Genomic DNA, 20,454 nt, shown 5'->3' on the forward strand with positions numbered 1-20,454 from the left:
GGTGTCTGCTCTCTGTGGGGGCCCTGCAAGGGACTGCTTGCCCCTCGCTGCCACGGCCAGTGGCAAGCAGGGCCCTGCTGTCTGCTAACTCGCTGCAGGGGACATTCCCGCCCCGTTCCTGGCCGCTTGGGTGTGCGCCAGCTTGGAGTGCCTGGGTCCTGGGGATGTTCCCACCCCAAGCCCGGCCGCTTGGCACCTGCAAGCGTAGGCCCGGCATTCCGGACTTCGGCCGCTCTGGGCCTATGGATGGGCCTACAGGATCAAAGCGGCCTGGCTCCAGAGGACGGCTGTCCCTGTGACAGGGCTGTGGCCAGTTTCCCCTCCTGCTCCCAGCCACTCCTGCTGGGTTTCCCCTCCGGCTCCCAGGCGCTGTGGCGGGTTTCCCCTCAGCTCCCGGGCGCTCAGGCGGGTTTCTCTTCCTGCTCCCAGGCGCTGTGGCCAGTTTCCCCTCAGCTCCCGGGCGCTCAGGCGGGTTTCCCCTCCCGCTCCCCGGCGCTGTGGCCGGTTTCCCCTCCCGCTCCCGGGCGCTGTGGCCGGTTTCCCCTCCCGCTCCAGGCGCTCAGGCGGGTTTCCCTTCCCGCTCCCGGGCGCTCAGGCGGGTTTCCCTTCCCGCTCCCGGGCGCTCAGGCGGGTTTCCCCTCCCGCTCCCCGGCGCTGTGGCGGGTTTCCCCTCAGCTCCCAGGCGCTGTGGCGGGTTTCCCCTCCCGCTCTGGACGCTCAGGCGGGTTTCCCCTCCCGCTCCCGGGCGCTGTGGCGGGTTTCCCCTCAGCTCCCAGGCGCTGTGGCGGGTTTCCCCTCCCGCTCTGGACGCTCAGGCGGGTTTCCCCTCCCGCTCCCGGGCGCTGTGGCGGGTTTCCCCTCAGCTCCCAGGCGCTGTGGCGGGTTTCCCCTCAGCTCCCGGGCGCTCAGGCGGGTTTCCCCTCCCGCTCCCAGGCGCTGTGGCGGGTTTCCCCTCCCGCTCCCGGGCGCTGTGGCGGGTTTCCCCTCCCGCTCCTGGGCGCTGTGGCAGGTTTCCCCTCCCGCTCCCGGGCGCTGCCCATTCCCCTCCGAGCCACTGCCCCTCCTCGCAGCCGCTGTGGCTGGGCTTGCCCTCCCACTTCCCACCTCCCACCTCTGCAGCCTTGGCTCCGTTTCTGTCCTCGAGGCCTCTACTTAGCTCCCTTCTGTACCTCTTGGCCTCCATGTTGTCCTCAGTCTTCCCTCGCAACTGGTATATGCAAATTAACCGCCATTTTTAGCTTCTATAATTGAAACATTGTATCTTTTGGAGCTGTTGCTTCAGGAGCTCAGAGCCAGGCGGCAGCAGGCGGGGAACCTTGGCTTCCTCCATCACTGGAGCAAGCAAGCCTTATGTTCCACTTCAAGCTGCCTGGCTGCCGGCCGCCATCTTGGCTGACAGTTAATTTGCATAGGATATGCTGATTAGCCAATGGGAAGGGTAGCGGTCGTACGCTAATTACCATGTTTCTCTTTTATTAGTGTAGATATATAAAGAGCAAGGGGTCATTGCATCCGAAACAACCAAAGGGACAACCGAACAGGCTGCGTGGGGCGACCAGGCCGGCAGGGGGGTTAGTGAGGGACGGCCAAACGACTGAGCAGCAGGTTGCATGAGGTGACCAGGCTGGCAAGGGGCATAGTGAGGGACGACCAAGCGACTGAACAGCAGGCTACGTGGGGTGACCAGGCTGGCGGGCGGGGGGTGGGGGGCAGTTATGAGTGACCAGGCCGGCAGGGAAGGGCAATTGGGGGCGACCTGGCAGGCAGGGGGAGCAATTAGGGGCAACCAGGCCGGCAGAGGGGAGCAGTGAGGGGAAACTAGGCTGGCAGGGGAGGGGAGCAGTTGGGGGTGACCAGGCTGGCAGGGGGGCAGTTGTGGGCGACCAGGCCAGCAGGGGGGCAGTTGGGGGCAACTAGGCCGGCAGGGGGGCAGTGAGTGGCAACCAGGCTGGTGGGAGGGGCAGTAAGGGGTGACCATGCTGGCAGGGGGGGGCATTTGGGGGTGACTAGATTGGCAGGAGGGCCAGCTAGGGGTGATCAGGCAGGCAGGCACATGAGCAGTTAGGAGCCAGCGGTCCTGGATTGTGAGAGGGGTGTCCGACTGCCGGTTTAGGCCCAATCTCCAGAATCGGGCCTAAACCGGCAGTCGGACATCCCTCGAGGGGTCCTGGATTGGAGAGGGTGCAGGCTGGGCTGAGGGGACGCCCCCCCGCCACCCGCCCATGCACAGATTTTGTGCACCAGGCCTCTAGTTCAAATATAAAAAGACAACTCAATTATAAATGGTTAAAAATATGTATAGACACTTCACCAGTAAGATATACAAATAGCAAATAAATACATGAAAAGATGTTCAATATCCTTATTCCTTAAGAGAATGCCAATTAAAACCACCACAAGATACCACTATATATCCACTAATAGTTACACTTAAAAAAAACTGACAGTATCAAGTGTTGATGAGGACATGGGACAACTAGAATCCTCATCATTGCTTGTGGCAATGTACCTTTGAAAACAGTTTTGCAGTTTCTTATAAACATAGATTCATCATATGACTCAGCAATAGTTCCTCTCTTGGGAATTTACCAAAGGAAAACAAAAATATACGTTCATACAAAGGCTTGTATACAAATGGTTATTATACCGGTGTCATTTATAACAGCCAAAAATGTAAACAATCCAAATGTCTTATCAAAAATTGAATGGATAAGCAAATTAGGTTTATTTACACAATAAAATACTATTCAGTAATGAAAAGGTATAAACAATATGAATAAATCTCAAAAGCATTATGCTAAGTGGAAGAAGCCAGACACAAAGACTACATATTGTATGATTTCATTTACATGAAATCTAGAAGAAGCAAAACTATAATGACAGAAAGCAGATCAGTGGTTTTGGTAGGTGCTGAAGGTGGGCAGAGGGGATTGACTGCAAAGAGACACAAGGAAATTTTAGAGATTAGCTGAAATGTTTGGATCATGGCTATGGGAGTGGTTATATAATTATACGCATTTATCAAAACACAGCAAATTGAACACTTAAAAATAATGAATTTTTAAAATGTAAGTCATACCTCAGTAAAGGTGATTTTTTAAAAAATTCCCACCCAAGGATATTTTTCCCATTGATATTTAGAGAGAGTAGAAGGGGGAGGAGAGAGAGAAACATCAATGTGAAGAGACACATCGATTGGTTGCCTCCTATACGCACCCCCATGGGCCTGGGGATCAAACCCACAACCGAGATACATGCCCTTGACCGGGAATTGAACTCAAGACCATTTGGTCTGAGAGTCAACACTCTAATCACTGAGCAAAACTGGCCAGGGCAGTAAAGGTGGTTTTTAAAATGAATTTAAAGACTATTTTAAAAATATTACTTTAAGTTATATATGTATAGAAAAAAATGGCGGAGGCATAGACGGACGTGTTGGTGCTTTGTCCCGGAGCAGATAAGGGCGAGCAGCTGAAACGGGTAACTATCAGCCCGAACAAACAAAGGAGTTTCAGCTGAGAGACAGTCTGCAGCCAGGAAAGACAGAGATCTCCTTGAAAATGGGGATGGTTAGAGATTGAGGCTGAAACCTCCCCCTGGGCGCCAGCCCAGCGGCGAGACCGCACCATCTTAAGTAGCTGTTATCCGCATCCAGAGATCGGCTACTAACCCGGAGGCAACGGCTCTCAAGCAGCGCGACTACTTCATGAACTCAGAGGAGACCTGCTTCCCTCCACGGAAAGGTTAGACCCCCCGCAAAGGTGCGGTTTGCAATTCAGGTTGGAGCGAGGAACGCGCGCGCATGTGCAGGGGGAAATCTGCGCCCCCCAAAATCCGCGCCCATAGAGACCAGCGTGACACGCAAGTGGGGAGGGCTCCTGCAGGGCTGCTGGCAGAAGGTAACACTATAAATAAGCCCATAGTTGGACTGGATGCAAAGAGGCAACTTCAGATTCTCCTGGTGACCCACTACTTGGTGCCAGAGGCCAGAGTGCACGCAGAGACTGCGCGCAGAGACTCCGTGCAGTTCTGGAAGGTGGAGCCCTGTGAGTTCGCACAGCTTCCCAGGCTCTTCTTTACACACTTCCTCTTAAATCTGTGAGTTTGATTGTTGATCCCAGTGCATGTGATTGCGCAGTTGGGATCGCTAGCGGAGCTTGTAGGGGAAGATCGTTTTTGGGGAGCCTGGGAAACAGAGCTGGGAGTGGCGCCTGGGGAGCCAGCTCTGGGTGGAGCTGGTTCAGGTACAATAGAGAACTCCTGGTCAGAGAGAACTTATAGCCTAGGAGGTCAATCCAGACACACTGCCACCCAGAGGCAGAGCCACGGAATGACTCTTCTGTAAATACAGATAAGGCAGTATCTGTACGGGAGCCAATACGGCCTGCCTTAAAATCAGGACTGTGGCTTACAACACGGAGAAACAGTGTATCAGAGGGAAATTCAACATTCTCCTGAATTCCAGGCGTGCCAAAAAGAAGAGTAGAAGATCTGAAGCACCTGCATTACTGCACATTTTTATTTTTATTTTTTTAAATTACTTTTTCACCTCTTAAATAAGAAAACATTTTTTTTCTTTTTTTTTCCTTTTCTTTTTTTTCCCCATCACCTGATTTTACCCTTTCAACTACTGCATTTTTATTTTTAACTAGTATTATTACCGCTACCATTTTACCATTTTTTAAAGTGTCATTTTATTTTGTCTTTATTTTATTTTGGGACTAATGTTCTCCATTCTATTTTCATCGTTCCTTTAGCAACATTTTTCTCTACCTCAACTTGCCTCTGTGCTAAACCCTCTTCCCCACTTTTTCCCTTTTGTTGTCCTGTTTCTCTTACCCCAATCCAGCTTTAGATTTTCCCTATTCTTTCTACCCCCTGTCTAAATTTCACCCTACTTATATATCCTATGTCCAATCCCCTGCTCTAAATCCTTATACACCTTTCCCCTATCTTCCTTCACTATCCAAATTTTTTTCTTCTTCTTCTTCTTTTCTCTCTCTATTGTTTTATTGTTGTTTGCTTGATTGACAAGTATATTGGGGTTTTTTTTAGGATTGTTTGTGAGGTTAGTCTGCTTATTCTTTTTATTTTTCTGCCCCTCCCCCCCGGTTATTTCTGAGCTTCTGTTTTCCCTTGCGTCGCTTGATATTATTGGTTGTTTGTAGTTTGTATTCATCTCCAGGAATCTGTTGCTGTAATTTGGTGGTATTAGTGGCGGATCTATAGGAGTTTTCTCCTCTTATAAATAGTCTCTTCCCCTTTTATACTTCATTCTCTTTTCTCTTTTTTTTTCGTTCCTCTTCTTTTTTCCCCTCCCTTTTTCCAATTTCATTTTTGCACTCCTTTTTTTTTCTTTTTTTCTTTCTTTCTTTTTTCTCTTCTACCTGTTTCTCTTCTTTCCTCCTTATCTCCTAACTCCCTTAGCTCGGGTGGTCACCTTTATTTGGGGTTAGTAATATTGTAAATACATTCGTGTTCAGTGCCTGGTACGTTGTGCCTTGTTGTGTTGTATTTTGTACCTTTAAATCAACGCAGCAGATCCAAGCAACAGCGGCCTCCTGATCACCACACGCTCTGTCTGGGGAACAGTTGCTGTGTGTGAAGCCTCCCTCCAGCAGCCAGAAGAGCCACCACAGCTGTGAACAGCAGCCACCAGAGGCCCTGCTATCAATGGAGGAGCCGCTGCTAACACAACCGCCCAAGGAGCAACCACAGCCCGAGGAGCCACTGCTACCCAGGGAGCAGCCACTGCCACCCAGGGAGCAGCCACTGAATGACTCAACAACTAGATATGTCAATGATATCAAACATGGGTAGACAAAGAAATGTCCAAAGGAAAGAGAAGGAGGACTCGCCAGAAAAGCAGCTAACTGAGACAGAGATATGCAACATGATGGAAAAAGAATTCAGAATAAGGGTCCTAGAGTACATGCACCGGATGTGCAAGAAGCAAGAAGAAACAGATGAAAAAATCAACTACTTATGCAAGAAGCAAGAAGAAACAGATGAAAAGATCAATAATTTTTGCAAGACCCAAGAAGAAATGAAGAGCGATATAGCTGCAATAAAAAACACCATTGAAAGTATCAACAGTAGACTGGGAGAAGCAGAGGACCGAATCAGTGAATTAGAAGACAAGGAAGCAAAACACACTCAAACTGTACTGCAAATGGAGAAAAAAATTAAAAGACAGGAGGAGAGCCTAAGGGAGCTTTGGGACAACATGAAACGAAACAACATACGAATAATAGGGGTGCCAGAACAACAAAAAGATGAACATGGATTAGAAAACCTATTCGAAGAAATAATATCAGAAAACTTCCCTGAGGTGGGGAAGAAAAAAGTCACGCAAGCCCAGAGAGTTCCAAATAAGGTGAACCCGAAAAGACCCACACCAAGACACATCATAATTACCATGGCAAATGATCAGGACAAAGAGAGAATCTTACAGGCTGCAAGAGAGAGAAGGAAAGTTACATACAAGGGATCTCCCATGAGATTATCAAATGATTTCTCAACAGAAACACATCAGGCCAGAAAAGAATGGACGGAAATCTACAAAGTGATGCAAAGCAAAGGACTGAATCCAAGAATACTCTATCCAACAAGGTTATCATTCAAAATTGAAGGGGAAATAAGAAGCTTCACAGACAAAAAAGGGCTAAGGGAGTTTATCACCACCAAGCCAGCCATGCAAGAAATGCTAAAGGGACTGGTGTAAATAGAAGAAATAACAACCTCAGAAAGAAAACAGCCACACACACAAAAAGAAATGGCTACAAACAAGTACCTTTCAATAATAACTTTAAATGTAAACGGACTAAATGCTCCAACCAAAAGACATCGAGTGGCTGAATGGATAAAAAAACATGACCCATACATCTGCTGTCTACAAGAGACCCACCTCATTAGAAGGGACTCACACAGACTGAAAGTGAAGGGATGGAAAAATATCTTTCACGCAAATGGAAAGGAAAAGAAAGCTGGGGTAGCAATACTTATATTGGACAAAATACATCTCAAAGTGAAGGCCATATCCAGAGATAAGGAAGGCCACTTCATAATACTAAAGGGATCAATACAACAAGAAGATATAACCCTGGTAAACATATATGCACCCAATGCAGGAGCACCCAAATTCATAAAAAACTCCTGGAAGATATCAAAGGAGAGATCGACAACAATATAATCATAGTAGGGGACTTTAATACACCACTGACATCACTGGATAAGTCCACTAGAAAAACAATCAGCAAAGAAACAGCAATCCTAAATGACTCACTAGATCAGATGGACTTAATTGACATCTTCAGAACACTCCACCCCAAAGCCATGGAATATACATTCCTCTCAGGTGCTCACGGGACATATTCAAAAATAGACCACATATTGGGTCACAAGCAAAGTCTCCACAAATTCAAGAAGATTAAAATCATAAAAAGCATCTTCTCAGACCACGATGGCATAATGTTAGAAATAAACTACAATAAAAACAACCCAAAATACTCAAACACTTGGAAGCTGAATAGCATGTTATTAAATATTGATTGGGTTACCAATGAGATCAAAGAAGAAATTAAAAACATCCTGGACACTAATGACAATGAAAACACAACAATCCAAATCCTCTGGGACACAATTAAAGCAGTCCTGAGAGGGAAGTTTATAGCTCTACAGGCCTATCTCAAAAAACAAGAAAAAATGGTAGTAAATCATCTAACTCTTCAACTCAAAGAATTAGAAAGAGAGCAACAAGAAAACCCCAGAGTGAGCAGAAGGAAGGAGATAATAAAGATTAGAGCACAAATAAATGACATAGAGACCAAAAAAACAATACAGAAAATCAATGAAACCAAGAGCTGGTTCTTTGAAAGGATAAACAAGATTGACAAACCCCTAGCCAGGCTCACCAAGAAGCAAAGAGAGAGGTCCCAAATAAACCAAATCAGAAACAATAGAGGCGAAATAACAACAGACCCCACAGAAATACAAATGATTGTTAAACAATACTACGGACAACTCTACTCCAACAAACTAGACAACCTGGAGAAAATGGACATATTCCTAGAAAAATACAACATTCCAAAACTCAATCAGGAAGAATAAAAAAATCTCAATAGGCCAATAACTATGGAAGAAATTGAAGCAGTCATCAAAAAGCTTCCAGCAAACAAAAGCCCAGGACCGGACGGCTTCTCAGGGGAGTTTTATCAAACTTTCAAGGAAGAACTAAAACCTATCCTCCTCAGATTACTACAAAAAGTTCAAGAGGAAGGAACACTTCCAAGCACATTCTATGAAGCTAGCATCACCCTAATACCAAAACCAGGTAAAGACAACACAATGAAAGAGAACTGCAGGCCAATATCCCTCATGAACATAGATGCCAAAATCCTCAACAAAATCTTAGCAAATCGGATGCAGCAGCACATCAGAAGGGTCATACACCATGACTAAGTAGGTTTTATCCCAGGGATGCAAGGATGGTACAACATCCGTAAATCAATAAACGTGATACATCACATAAACAAATTGAAAGAAAAAAACCACATGGTCATATCAATTGATGCAGAAAAAGCATTCGACAAAATCCAACACCCATTTTTGATAAAAACTCTCAGCAAGGTGGGAATAGAAGGATCATACCTCAACATAATAAAAGCCATATATGACAGGCCCACAGCCAACATCATACTCAATGGACAAAAACTAACACCATTTCCCCTAAGAACAGGAACAACACAGGAATGCCCACTCTCACCACTCCCGTTCAACATAGTCCTGGAAGTATTAGCCATTGCAATTACACAAGAAGAAGAAATAAAAGGCAACCAAATTGGAAAAGAGGAAGTAAAACTGTCCTTATTTGCAGACGACATGATATTATACATACAAAACCCTAGAGACTCCATCAAAAAACTACTAGACTTAAAACATGAATTTGGCAATGTAGCAGGATACAAAATTAACCCCAAGAAATCCGAGGCATTTCTATACACCAATAGTGAACTTTCAGAAAGAGAGATTATAAAAACAATCCCATTTACCATCGCACCAAAAAAATTAAGATACCTAGGAATAAACTTAACTAAAGAGGTAAAAGACCTCTACTTAGAAAACTACAGGACGTTGAAAAAAGAGATAGAGGAAGACATAAACAGATGGAAGAACATACCATGTTCTTGGATTGGTAGAATCAACATCATTAAAATGTCCATACTACCCAAAGCAATCTATAAATTCAACGCACTTCCCATTAAAATACCAATGGCCTTCTTCAAAGATCTAGAACGAACTCTCCAAAAATTCATCTGGAATAAAAAAAGACCCCGAATAGCTGCAGCGATCCTGAGAAAGAACAAAGTAGGTGGGATCTCAATGCCAGATATCAAGCTGTATTACAAAGCCACCGTTCTCAAAGCTGCCTGGTACTGGCACAAGAACAGACATATAGATCAATGGAATAGAATAGAGAGTCCAGAAATTAGCCCGAATCAATATGCTCAATTAATTTTTGACAAAGGAGGCATGAACATACAATGGAGTCAAGATAGTCTCTTCAATAAATGGTGTTGGGAAAATTGGACAGATACATGCAAGAAAATGAAACTAGACCACCAACTTACACCATACACAAGAATAAACTCAAAATGGATAAAAGACTTAAATGTACGACAGGAAGCCATAAAAATTCTAGAAGAATACAAAGGCAACAAAATCTCAGACATATGCCAAAGCAATTTCTTCACTGATACAGCTCCTAGGGCAGTTGAAACTAAAGAGAAAATGAACAAATGGGACTACATCAAAATAAAAAGCTTCTGCACAGCAAAAGAAACCATCAACAAAACAACAAGAAAACCCACTTCGTGGGAAAACATATTTGCCAACATCATATCTGATAAGGGCCTAATCTCCAAAATTTATAGGGAACTCATACAACTTAACAAAAAGAAGATAAACAATCCAATCAAAAAATGGGCAAAGGAGCTAAATAGACACCTCTCAAAAGAGGACATTCAGAAAGCCAAGAGACATATGAAAACATGCTCAAAGTCACTAATCATCCGAGAGATGCAAATCAAAACAACAATGAAGTACCATCTCACACCTGTCAGAATGGCCATCATCAACAAATCAACAAAGGACAAGTGCTGGAGAGGATGTGGAGAAAAGGGAACCCTCCTGCACTGCTGGTGGGAATGCAGACTGGTGCAGCCACTATGGAAGACAGTATGGAGTTTCCTCAAAAAATTGGAAATGGAACTCCCATTTGACCCTGTGATCCCACTTCTAGGAATATATCCCAAGGAACCAGACACACCAATTAGAAAGGACATATACACCCCTATGTTCATAGCAGCACAATTCACCATAGCTAAGATCTGGAAACAGCCTAAGTGCCCATCAATAGATGAATGGATTAGAAAACTGTGGTACATCTACACGATGGAATACTATGCTGCTGTAAAAAAGAAGGAACTCATACCATTTGCAACAGCATGGATGGAACTGGAGAGCATTATGCTAAGTGAAATAAGCCAGTCAATGAAGGAAAAATACCACATGGTCTCACTCATTCATGGATAATAAAGACCATTACAAACTTTTGAACAATAATAGATACAGAGGCAGAGCTGCCTCAAACTGATTGTCAAACTGCAGTGGGAAGGCCAGGGAGGGTTGGGGGGCAGGAGGGAGGGGAGTAAGAGATCAACCGAAGGACTTGTATGCATCTATATAAGCATAACTAATGGACATAAGACACTGGGGGGTAAGGGAGGGCAGGGGTTTGTCAAGGGTGGGGGGGACAAAAAGGGCACTTATGTAATACCCTTTGTAATACTTTTAGCAAAAATATAAATAAATAAATAAATAATTTCTCAAATAATAATAGAAAAAAAAAGTTATATATGTATATGCAACCTTCCCCACATTGTACAGTTACCCTTATATATTTCTCAGTAGTGAATGTCCTGGAATTTAATAAACGTGGGTTTGTAACTGTAGTTCAAAAAATAATTCCACATATGATACAAGGAAAACTCTACCAATTTGTAACAACATTTACCACTGGTGCAAACAGATGGAGCAGAGACAAAGTACAGGGTAGCCCCCTATTGCCTAAGGAAGCCAAACTGCATTGTCACCAGTCAGCAAAGACCCACAATGTTGACAGGGAGAATTAGCTTTGTGCTACATGTCCCTCAGTCCACCATCTGGAATATTTTTCATTCGAAGCTGGAAAAAAAAATCTTATCCCTTGCAACTCATATGAGCTCTAACAGCAGCAGATAAAGCAAAACAGTACAACTACTGCTGCAGTTTTCACATCACAAGGAAACCAAATATGATTTGCAGGTAACCTCACATTCAAGGATAAGGCTATATTCCACTTAAGGGGAGAGATGAATGGTCACAGTGTATAACTGTGAGATGCTGCCATCAGCATAGTAATTGCTCAATAAATAAATTTGTTAAATGAATAAAATATGCCTATGTAGATATTCAGTAAACATTTGTACAAATTTATGTATATGTAGATATTATTCACAGCTAAATGATGCAAGAACTGTCCCTTACACTTCCTTTCTCAAACAATTTCTTTGGTAGGAAGTTGATAATTGTTTTCTTTCTGCACCCATTTTGTTTCTAATGAAATACCAATTCAAGAAAGATGATTCTTTTTTTCTCCTTTATATATTGCTTCATTCCAAAAATTTCCCACAATATGTGTGCATAATTAGAATAAAGAACAATGCATGTTTATAAAATTAGAGTTTTATAGAGGTGTATACCAAGCAATAATAGCATGCTTAAAGTTTTCTTTTAGCTTTTTCTTTGAATCTATCTCTCTTTATACTCTTTAGCCTATATGGAAAACTCTCAACATATTTCTCTGTAAATCTAGCCTGTTTTCAATCCAATATCCCCAGTTAAGATTCCTTTATAAATACTGGTTAATCTCAATCCTTTAATCCATTTTGCCTCCCAGCAAAATTTAGGGCAGGCAATATTTAGTATGTTCTTTATTTCCCAGTGTTATAGAACATTCAATAAATGCTTTGTTGTTGAACCTGATGGATTTCAGTGAGAATGAAGAAGCTTGAGTAAACAAAAATTAATGTAAAACTATGAAGATAAAAATGTTTGCATATTAAACTATATGCATAAAACCTACCAGAAGTGTTTGTCCTTGGGAAATGAAGAAATGACCTGATATAACAATGGTGAGAATGAGATATCCAGATTCTTCATTGGAGTCAAAAACCTTAATAAAGAGAGAAAAACATGTATAAGACAATACATTTCTGTAATACTAATAAACATAATACTGATAACCAAACTATCTTCTCACATTACTCTTCCTACCCTGCATGTTTCCCTTCCTCCCATTTAATCTGTAATTATTCTAGAGTTTCAAGTTTATCCTTGTATAGGGGCTTAACATCCAGGATTCTTAAAAATGTAACTTTTTGAAACAAACAAACAAAATACTAGATTGAAAATCAAATATGAGGTCTGCAAAAAACATTTTTCAGTTACATTTTAATAAATCATTTATTATCTTTGAGCCTCAATTTCCTTTCTGTAAAATGAGGACAATATCTTACAGGGGTGCTGTAAGATTTCAGAGTCCCAGTTTTTTCAGATACACAATCTATATTTCATAATTCCACAAAACCAGATGCTTTTCTTTAGATGAGCTTTAATTTGTCAGTGTCACCCTTAAAATATGGTGACCCAAACTGACCATAATACTTTTGGTGTGGTCTAATTATTTCCCATTATTTGCAGTAACCTGGTCTATAATCAAAGCTCAAAATAATGAACACACATCTAACTCAACTTAAATATAATTTTACGAGAAGCCCTATGCACGAAATTCATGCAAGATAGGCTTTCACAGCCACAGTGGCTGCCTGGATCCCTCCCTCACAGCTGCTGCAGCAGCAGCGGCCTCCTCCATCCCACGGTGGTGTCCGGTCTAATTAGCATATTATGCTTTCATTATTATAGATAAGATTACTGCATTCTATTGACAATGTTCTATCTTATAGTTTTATATGTGGGGTTTGGAGCTTTAATGCCACATTTAAACTCAAGAGCTCCTACCAATTTTTTTCTAATTCACTTTAAATTCCAAACTTAAAAATCAAATAACATTCTAGATGTCAAGGAGAAGTATGCTAAGCCCTGCCTCTTTCCTAGTATCAGAACCTCAGTTATTTGTACGACAGCCTTCTCACCATAGTTTAAGTAGATTATCTTACTTGGTTCATGACCACTTAAAACCACTAGCTAGGTACTAGATAGAACATGATCAACTAATTCTTTGGGAGGCAATATGTTAACATGACAGTTTAACTTTTTTTTTAAAAAAAGAATTATAACATGTATCCCAAAAGTGTCCAACACCTAAACGTACATCTCAATAAGTAATCACCTCCCAGGTGAAGAAACACAACAATACCAGCCTTCCAGAAAGTATTCCAATCATTATCTACTCCCTAGGAGGACAACCTCCCATCCTGACTTCTAACACTATAGTTTAGTTTTATTTATATGAATGAAATTATACAGAAAGAATTATTTTATGTCTGGCTTCATTAATGTTGCTGCAAGTGTCTGAGTTCATTGATTTTCATTGTAAAATAGCATTTTATGACTATTCCACAATTGATATTTTGTCATTCTTTTGTTGAGAAATATTGTTTTTCCGTTTAGGTCTAATACTAATAATACTGTTATGAACTTTTTTAAAATTTTATCTTCATATTATAGATGTCTCCTTCCATGCGCGCACCCCCCTTCCCCCCGCCTTGTACCATCACCCAGCCCTGCCCCTCCTTCCTTCTGGTCATCCCCACACTGTTGTCAGTATCTATGGGTTATGCATATATGTTCTCTGGCTAATCTCTTCACCTTCTTTCATTCCAGTCCTTATATATGTCTTATATACACTGAGTGGCCAGATTATTATGACCGGCCAGATTATTATGACCACCCAATCAGTACTTCGTTGGGCCACCTTTTGCCTTCAATACTGCGGCGATTCTTCTTGGTATTGACTCCACGAGATGTTGAAAGGTGATGCAAGGAATCTGACACCATGCCTGATGAATAGCACTGTCCAGTTCTGTGAGATTTGATGGTTGTGGAACCAGCTGCCTGATGGCTCTTTTAACTTCGTCCCACAAATGCTCAATTGGATTGAGATCTGGTGATTGTGGGGGCCACCTAAGCAAGGGAAAGTCTCCCTCATGTTCTTGAAACCACTCCTGAACAATACGAGCATTGTGGCATGGTGTATTGTCTTGTTGGAAGAAGCCATCTCCATTGGGATATGCCATCAACATGATAGGATGAACTTGATTAGCAACGATGCTTAGGTATATTGTGTTGTTCAGATGTTTATAATGATCTGGCCCTCTAGCAATTTAGGCATGAAATTATAGCTAATTTGCCTACAAACGTCAGGTGGTCATAATAATCTGGCCATTCAGTGTATGTCTCTTGTATGGTAGAAACACTCATTATAGAAATGCCAGTCTTCCTAAATTATTTTATAATTTTTTTCAATTCATGAGTAATGACTTGCAGAAGAGTCCCAGGAGACTTCTCCCCTGCCCTCCAAACCCTTATATCTAATTGCCCACTCAACATCTTTCCTTACAGGTCTAACAGTCACCTCAAAATTAACAGCACCTAATTTGAAGTGTGAACCTTCCTATTGATTCATTTGCTCATCCATTCAATATTTACAAAGTGGCATCTGTTGCCTGTCACAGGAGTAGAAGTCCAAACACTTCTGCCCACTGCATCTTGATACTGGAGTCACTAAGGAAAACAACACAGCAAGCACTGAATGGAAGAGCACTTTACTCACATGGAGAAGCAACAAGGTAAGTATCAGAAGTGATGTAGACTTCCTGATAGGCAGGAGGCCCCCCTCAGCAGCCATGCAGAGTGGTTGGTCTGTACTTACCCATCTCGTGCTATAGCAGAAGAACCCTCCCCTGCACCCCATGTATCACGGGACAGATACAGCAATGACATTAACCCGGTGCTATGTGATGGTTATGCAGAAAAAAGAAGTATAGGCTATTAGGACTCTATCTCTTGGTAAAAAAGTGTTCCAGGCCCAAGGCTCATTCTTACATGGATGAGAGGGAATCAAAAGACTGCATGCACAGTGGTCTTTCCACACAAAACACCTACCACACATGCCAGGCAGTTGTAGGCATTTGACTACCACAGTTTCCCATCTCAGAATATAGTAATTCTATCCTACATTTTCTTAGGTCAAAACTATGGAATCATTCTTAAATGTTCTCCTTTTCTCATACCCATATACATCAGCAAATCATTAATATCAACCTGCAAAATATTCAGACTCTATCCACATCTCACAGATCTGGTATGAGTTATAATCATCTCTAGTTATATTATTACTAGAGGCCTGGTGCATGAAATTTGTGCACGGGTAGGGTACCTAGGCCTGGCTGGCGATCAGGGCCAATCAGGGCCTTCTGGCTGCCGGCCGGGACCTCTCTTCCCAAGCTGCTGGCTGCTGGACACGGCCTCCCTTCCCCAGCTGCCGGCTGGCGGCTGGCGGCTGGTGCTTCCCTTCCCTAGCTTCTGGCTGCCAGCCAGGGCCTCCCTTCCCCGGCTGCTGGCCGGGGCCTTCCTCCATTCCATGCTGTCTCTGATAGCACAGGTCATAGAGAGCGATTGAACTCCTGGTCTCCCGGTCGAACTCTCGAGGGGATACTTTGCATATTAGCCTGTTATATATATAGACTAGAGGCCCGGTGCACAAAAATTTGTGCACTCGGGGCCGGCGGGGGGGGGGGGGGGGGGGGTCCCCCAGCCCGGCCTGTGCCCTCTCGAAGTCTGGGACCCCTCGGGAGATAACGACCTGCTGGCTTAGGCCTGCTCCCGGGTGGCAGAGGGCAGGCCCAATTCCTAAGTGCAGCCCCTGGTCAGGCTCAGAGCAGGGCCGATTGGGGAGTTGGGGCGCCGCCCCATCATGCACAGAGCAGGGCGGATCGGGAGGTTGCAATGCCACCCTCAGTCATGCTCAGGGTAGGGCCAATTGGGGGGTTGGGGCACCGCCCCCTGTCACACTCAAGGCAGGGTCGATGGGGAGGTTGCGGCACCACCCCCTGTCACGCACAGAGCAGGGCCCATCAGGGGGTTGGGGCTCTGTACCCTGTCACGTACAGAGCAGGGCCCATCACGGGATTGAGGAGCTCCCCCCTGTCACTCACAGAGTAGGGCCGATAGGGGAGTTGGGGCACCGCCCCCTGTCACACACACAGCAGGGCGGATCAGGGGGTTGGGGCGCTGCACCCTGTCACACTCAGGGCAGGGCCAATGGGGAGGTTATGGCTCTACCCTGTCACACACAGAGCAAGGCCTGTGGAGGGGGGTTGGGGCACCACCCTCTATCACCCACAGAGCAGGGCTGATCAGGGGGTTGGGGCGCCGCCACTGTCACACTCGGGGCAGGGCCAATGGAGAGGTTATGGCTCTACCCTGTCACACACAGAGCAGGGCCCATGGGGGGGGGGGGGGGGCGGTTGGGGCACCGCACCCTGTCACACACAGAGCAGGGCGGATCAGGGAGTTGGTGCGCTGCACCCTGTCAAACACAGAGCTGCAGGGCAATCAGGGGATTGGGGAGCTCCCCCCTATCAGGCACAGAGCAGGGCAGATAAGGAGGTTGTGGCCCCGCCCCCTGTCACACACAGAGCCACAGGGTGATCAGGGGTTTGGGCGCTGCCCCCTGTCACGCTGATCCCGGTGCCGGGAGGCATATTACCCTTTTACTATATAGAATAGAGGCCTGGTGCACGGATGGGAGCTGGCTGGTTTGCCCTGAAGGGTGTCCTGGATCAGGGTGGGGGTCCCCACTGGGGTGCCTGGCCAGTCTGGGCGAGGGGCTGAGGGCTGTTTTCCGGAAGCGAGTGACTGAAGCCTCCAACCGCTCCTTGTTTTCTTTCTTTTTTTTTTTTTTTTATTCTGGGCCAGCTTTAGCTCTGAGGCCTGGCCACTGAAAACATCGATACAATGTTGCTAAAGCCTGGCTGACTGAAAGCCGGTTTCTGGGCTTTTGTTTATTTTCTTATTTATAACATAGTAGATTGTTGCTTAGAGTTGCAACTGAGAGGCTGGAAAGTGAGGCGGGGAATGTTGGAGGCCGTAGTCACTGAAGCAAGCAAGCCTCATGTTCGCTTCCAGCTGCCTGGCTGCCGGCCGCCATCTTGGCTGACAGTTAATTTGCATATACTCACTGATTAGCCAATGGGAAGGGTAGCGGTCGTATGCCAATTACCATGTTTCTCTTTTATTAGTGTAGATAATAGCCTACTAACTAGGTTTCCCATTTCTGTTCTTGCTCCCCCTTTCCAACACATTTTATTTTTAATACAGTAGCCAGGAGTAATCCTTTTAAAACCTACGTCAGATCATGTCATTTCCAGCACAAAGCCCTGAAGTAGCTTTGCATCTCATTCAGAGACTCATGCAAGGTGCTCCACAATCTAGCTCTCCATTGCCTCTCTGCTGTAGCCACACTGCCCTCCTTGCTGCTTCTTGAACACGTTATGCCCATTCATAATGACAAACCTTGGGGCTTTAGAAATTTCTATTCTTTCTGAAATTCTCTTCTAGATCCACATGACTAGATCCATCTATTTTGGGTCTTTCCTTAAATGCCATTTTTTCAGGTAACACTTTTCCTGACCATCCTACTGAAAACTGCCACAAACTTCACTGGTTATCCAAACCAAATCACTCCTATTATTTTCTCCAGCTTTGTTTTTCTTCACCAATGTCTTTCTCCATGTTACTACTTTTGTTACTTTATATTTACTAGTACTTATCTGTCTGCCTGTCTTCTTTAAAAAATATTGATAAATAGGATTACAAATATACTCAATTAATCCAAAAGAAGGCAGAATAAGAATTAAAAGTGAACAAAGAACATGTGGGACAAATACAAAACAAAAAGCAATATTATAGAATCACATCTAATCCCAATGATGATCACCTGAAAGGCAAATGGCTTAAAGTGCATTTCTTGTAGGTAACATATACAGGGTGCCACAAAAGCAGGTTTACAGTTATTCCTACAGAAAGTATTACAATAATTAGTAAATAATAATACAAGAATAAACTCTATAAAAAACAAATGAGGGGATTAAAAATGGGAGTGGAGTAGTGGACGATGCACAAACATACTCCCAGAAACAAACTAGAATTACGCCTGAAATACAGAAAACTTTCCTGAATAATCAACAGAAGACTCGCTAGAGAGAACCCTGATTCCCAAGTACCAAAAGTGAAGACTGCAAAGAGACTGGTAGGAGGGGCGGACGTGTGAAAGGGCTGGCCAGGCACACACAGACAGAAATTGAAGTTCCAGAGATATATTTCAGATGTGAGGAGTTGCCACTGAGAACTCTGGGGTCTAATCTCCCAACTGGGCCCCCCAATAGAGAGCACCATTACTGAGAAGGATACCCACATAATATCTGGTGGTGAAAAGGAGCAGAGTTGCTCTTTGCCAGGGAGAGACAGCTGGAAATGCAGGCACCCTTGTAAAGGAACAACCCACAAAATTCCCTGTGGAGCCACCCACCCTATGCTCTGGTAGGAGGGCATAGTACACTAGAGCTGCGTGAGCAGAAGCCAGGATCAGAGACTTTGCAGTTAGAGCTCAGAAGGCAGACACCCAGGTTTCCTGTGATGAGTCATTCCTTCACGCTGCAAGATCATCTTTCTCACTCAGACATTTGCTATACGGGTAGCCTTATCTGGGGGAAAGAGAGTAGATCCACCCTATTGGAAAATATCTTGCCCAATGGTGCAGAGTAGCTGAAGCCTATTAAGAGACTGAGAATAACAATTAGCTGCCAGGCAGAAGCAATTGCCCCACCCTATTGACAAAAACTCTTGCCACTCCTCTGGACAATTGCCTCAGGGCAATTCAAGACAAAATTCTGTCAGGAAAGAGAGGCGATCTCTGGAGGCTTTGAATCTTTGCCTGATGTAATTAGTCAGAAACAGAGTTTGACACTGTCGTGAACTAGAGATTGAGAGGCATAGCAGATCTAACTAATACATAGTTACAAACCCAAACAGGCAGCCAAATGAGGAGACAAAGAAACAACTTCTAAATGAAAGAGCTAGAGAATTCTCCAGAAAAAGAGATAAATGAAATGGAGATAAGAAATTTATCTCATATAGAGTTCTGAATAATGATGGTATAAATGCTCAACAATAAGAGAAAAGATATAGTAACTATGAAAACAGAAATAAAGAATGACATAGCACAAATAAAGAACACTTTGGAAGAAATACACAGCAGATTAGGGGAAGCTGAAGACTGAATCAGTGAATTAGAAGACAGGATTGAAAAAATCACTCAATCAAAGAACCAAAAAGGAAAATAAAACAATTAAAAAACAGGAGGACAGCCGAAGGGAGCTGTTGGACAATGTGAAATGTAACAATATTCGAATAGCAGGTGTGCCAGAAGAGGCAGAAAAGGAGAAAGAGAACATGTTTGAAGAAATAATAGCTGAAAACATTCCTAACATGGTAAAGGAAAAAGTCACACAAGTTCAGGAGGCACAGAGAACCAAAAGCAAGAAGAACCCAAACAGGCCCAAGCACAAACACATCATAATTAAAATGCCAAAAATTAAACACAAAGAGAGAATGTTAAAGGCAGTAAGAGAAAAGCAAACTGTTCCTTACAAATGAGCTCCAATAAGGCTGACACCTGATTTCTCATCAGAAAGTCTAGAGGCCAGAAAGGAATGGCATGAAGTACTCAAGGTAATGAAAAGCAAGGATCTGAAACCAAGATTACTATATCCAGTAAGACTATCACTCAAAATATACGGTCAAATAAAGACCTTCCCATGTAAAAAAAATTTTAAAAAGGCTAAACGAATACATCACCACCAAGCCAGCATTATAAGAAATTCTAAGGAACTGCTGTATGCAAAGAAGAAATAGAGAGAGAAAGCTAGGCATACAGAAATAAAATGGCAATAAATAAGGAACTATCAAAAATAACCTTATATGTAAGTAGATTAAATATTCCAATCAAAAGGCATAGTGTAGCTGAATGGATATAAAAACATGACCCAACTATATGCTGTCTACAAGAGACCCACCTGAGAACAAAAGAGACCCAGAGGATGAGAGTAAAGAGATTGACTGGAGTAGCAATGCTCATATCCAACAAAATAGACTTCACAACAAAGTCTATCAGAAGAGACAACAAAGGTCACTACATAATACTAGAGGGATTGATCCAACAGGAGGATATAAGCCTGGTAAACATATATCCACCCAATACAGGAGCACCTAAATATATTAAAAAAACACTTCTAGAGGACTTTAAAGGAGGGATAGACAATACAGTAATAG

The 20,454-nt window shown here is 43.7% G+C and overlaps 1 protein-coding gene across 2 annotated transcripts in view; it reads right to left on the reverse strand.

Moving 5' to 3' along the window:
* Positions 1-20,454, reverse strand: part of REC114 (REC114 meiotic recombination protein) — a 186,362-nt gene that overhangs the window by 81,398 nt on the left and 84,510 nt on the right. For both annotated transcript variants that reach the window (XM_070430686.1, XM_070430675.1), the window contains exon 2: positions 12,185-12,274. In XM_070430686.1, coding sequence (XP_070286787.1) covers positions 12,185-12,274 — 90 coding nt within the window. The remainder of the gene's footprint in view (positions 1-12,184; positions 12,275-20,454) is intronic.

This window comes from Myotis yumanensis, unplaced genomic scaffold (assembly GCF_028538775.1).
Source record: "Myotis yumanensis isolate MYYU_CA2020_CCGP unplaced genomic scaffold, mMyoYum1.0.hap1 SCAF_1, whole genome shotgun sequence".
In the NCBI taxonomy this organism is placed as follows: Eukaryota; Metazoa; Chordata; class Mammalia; order Chiroptera; family Vespertilionidae; genus Myotis; species Myotis yumanensis.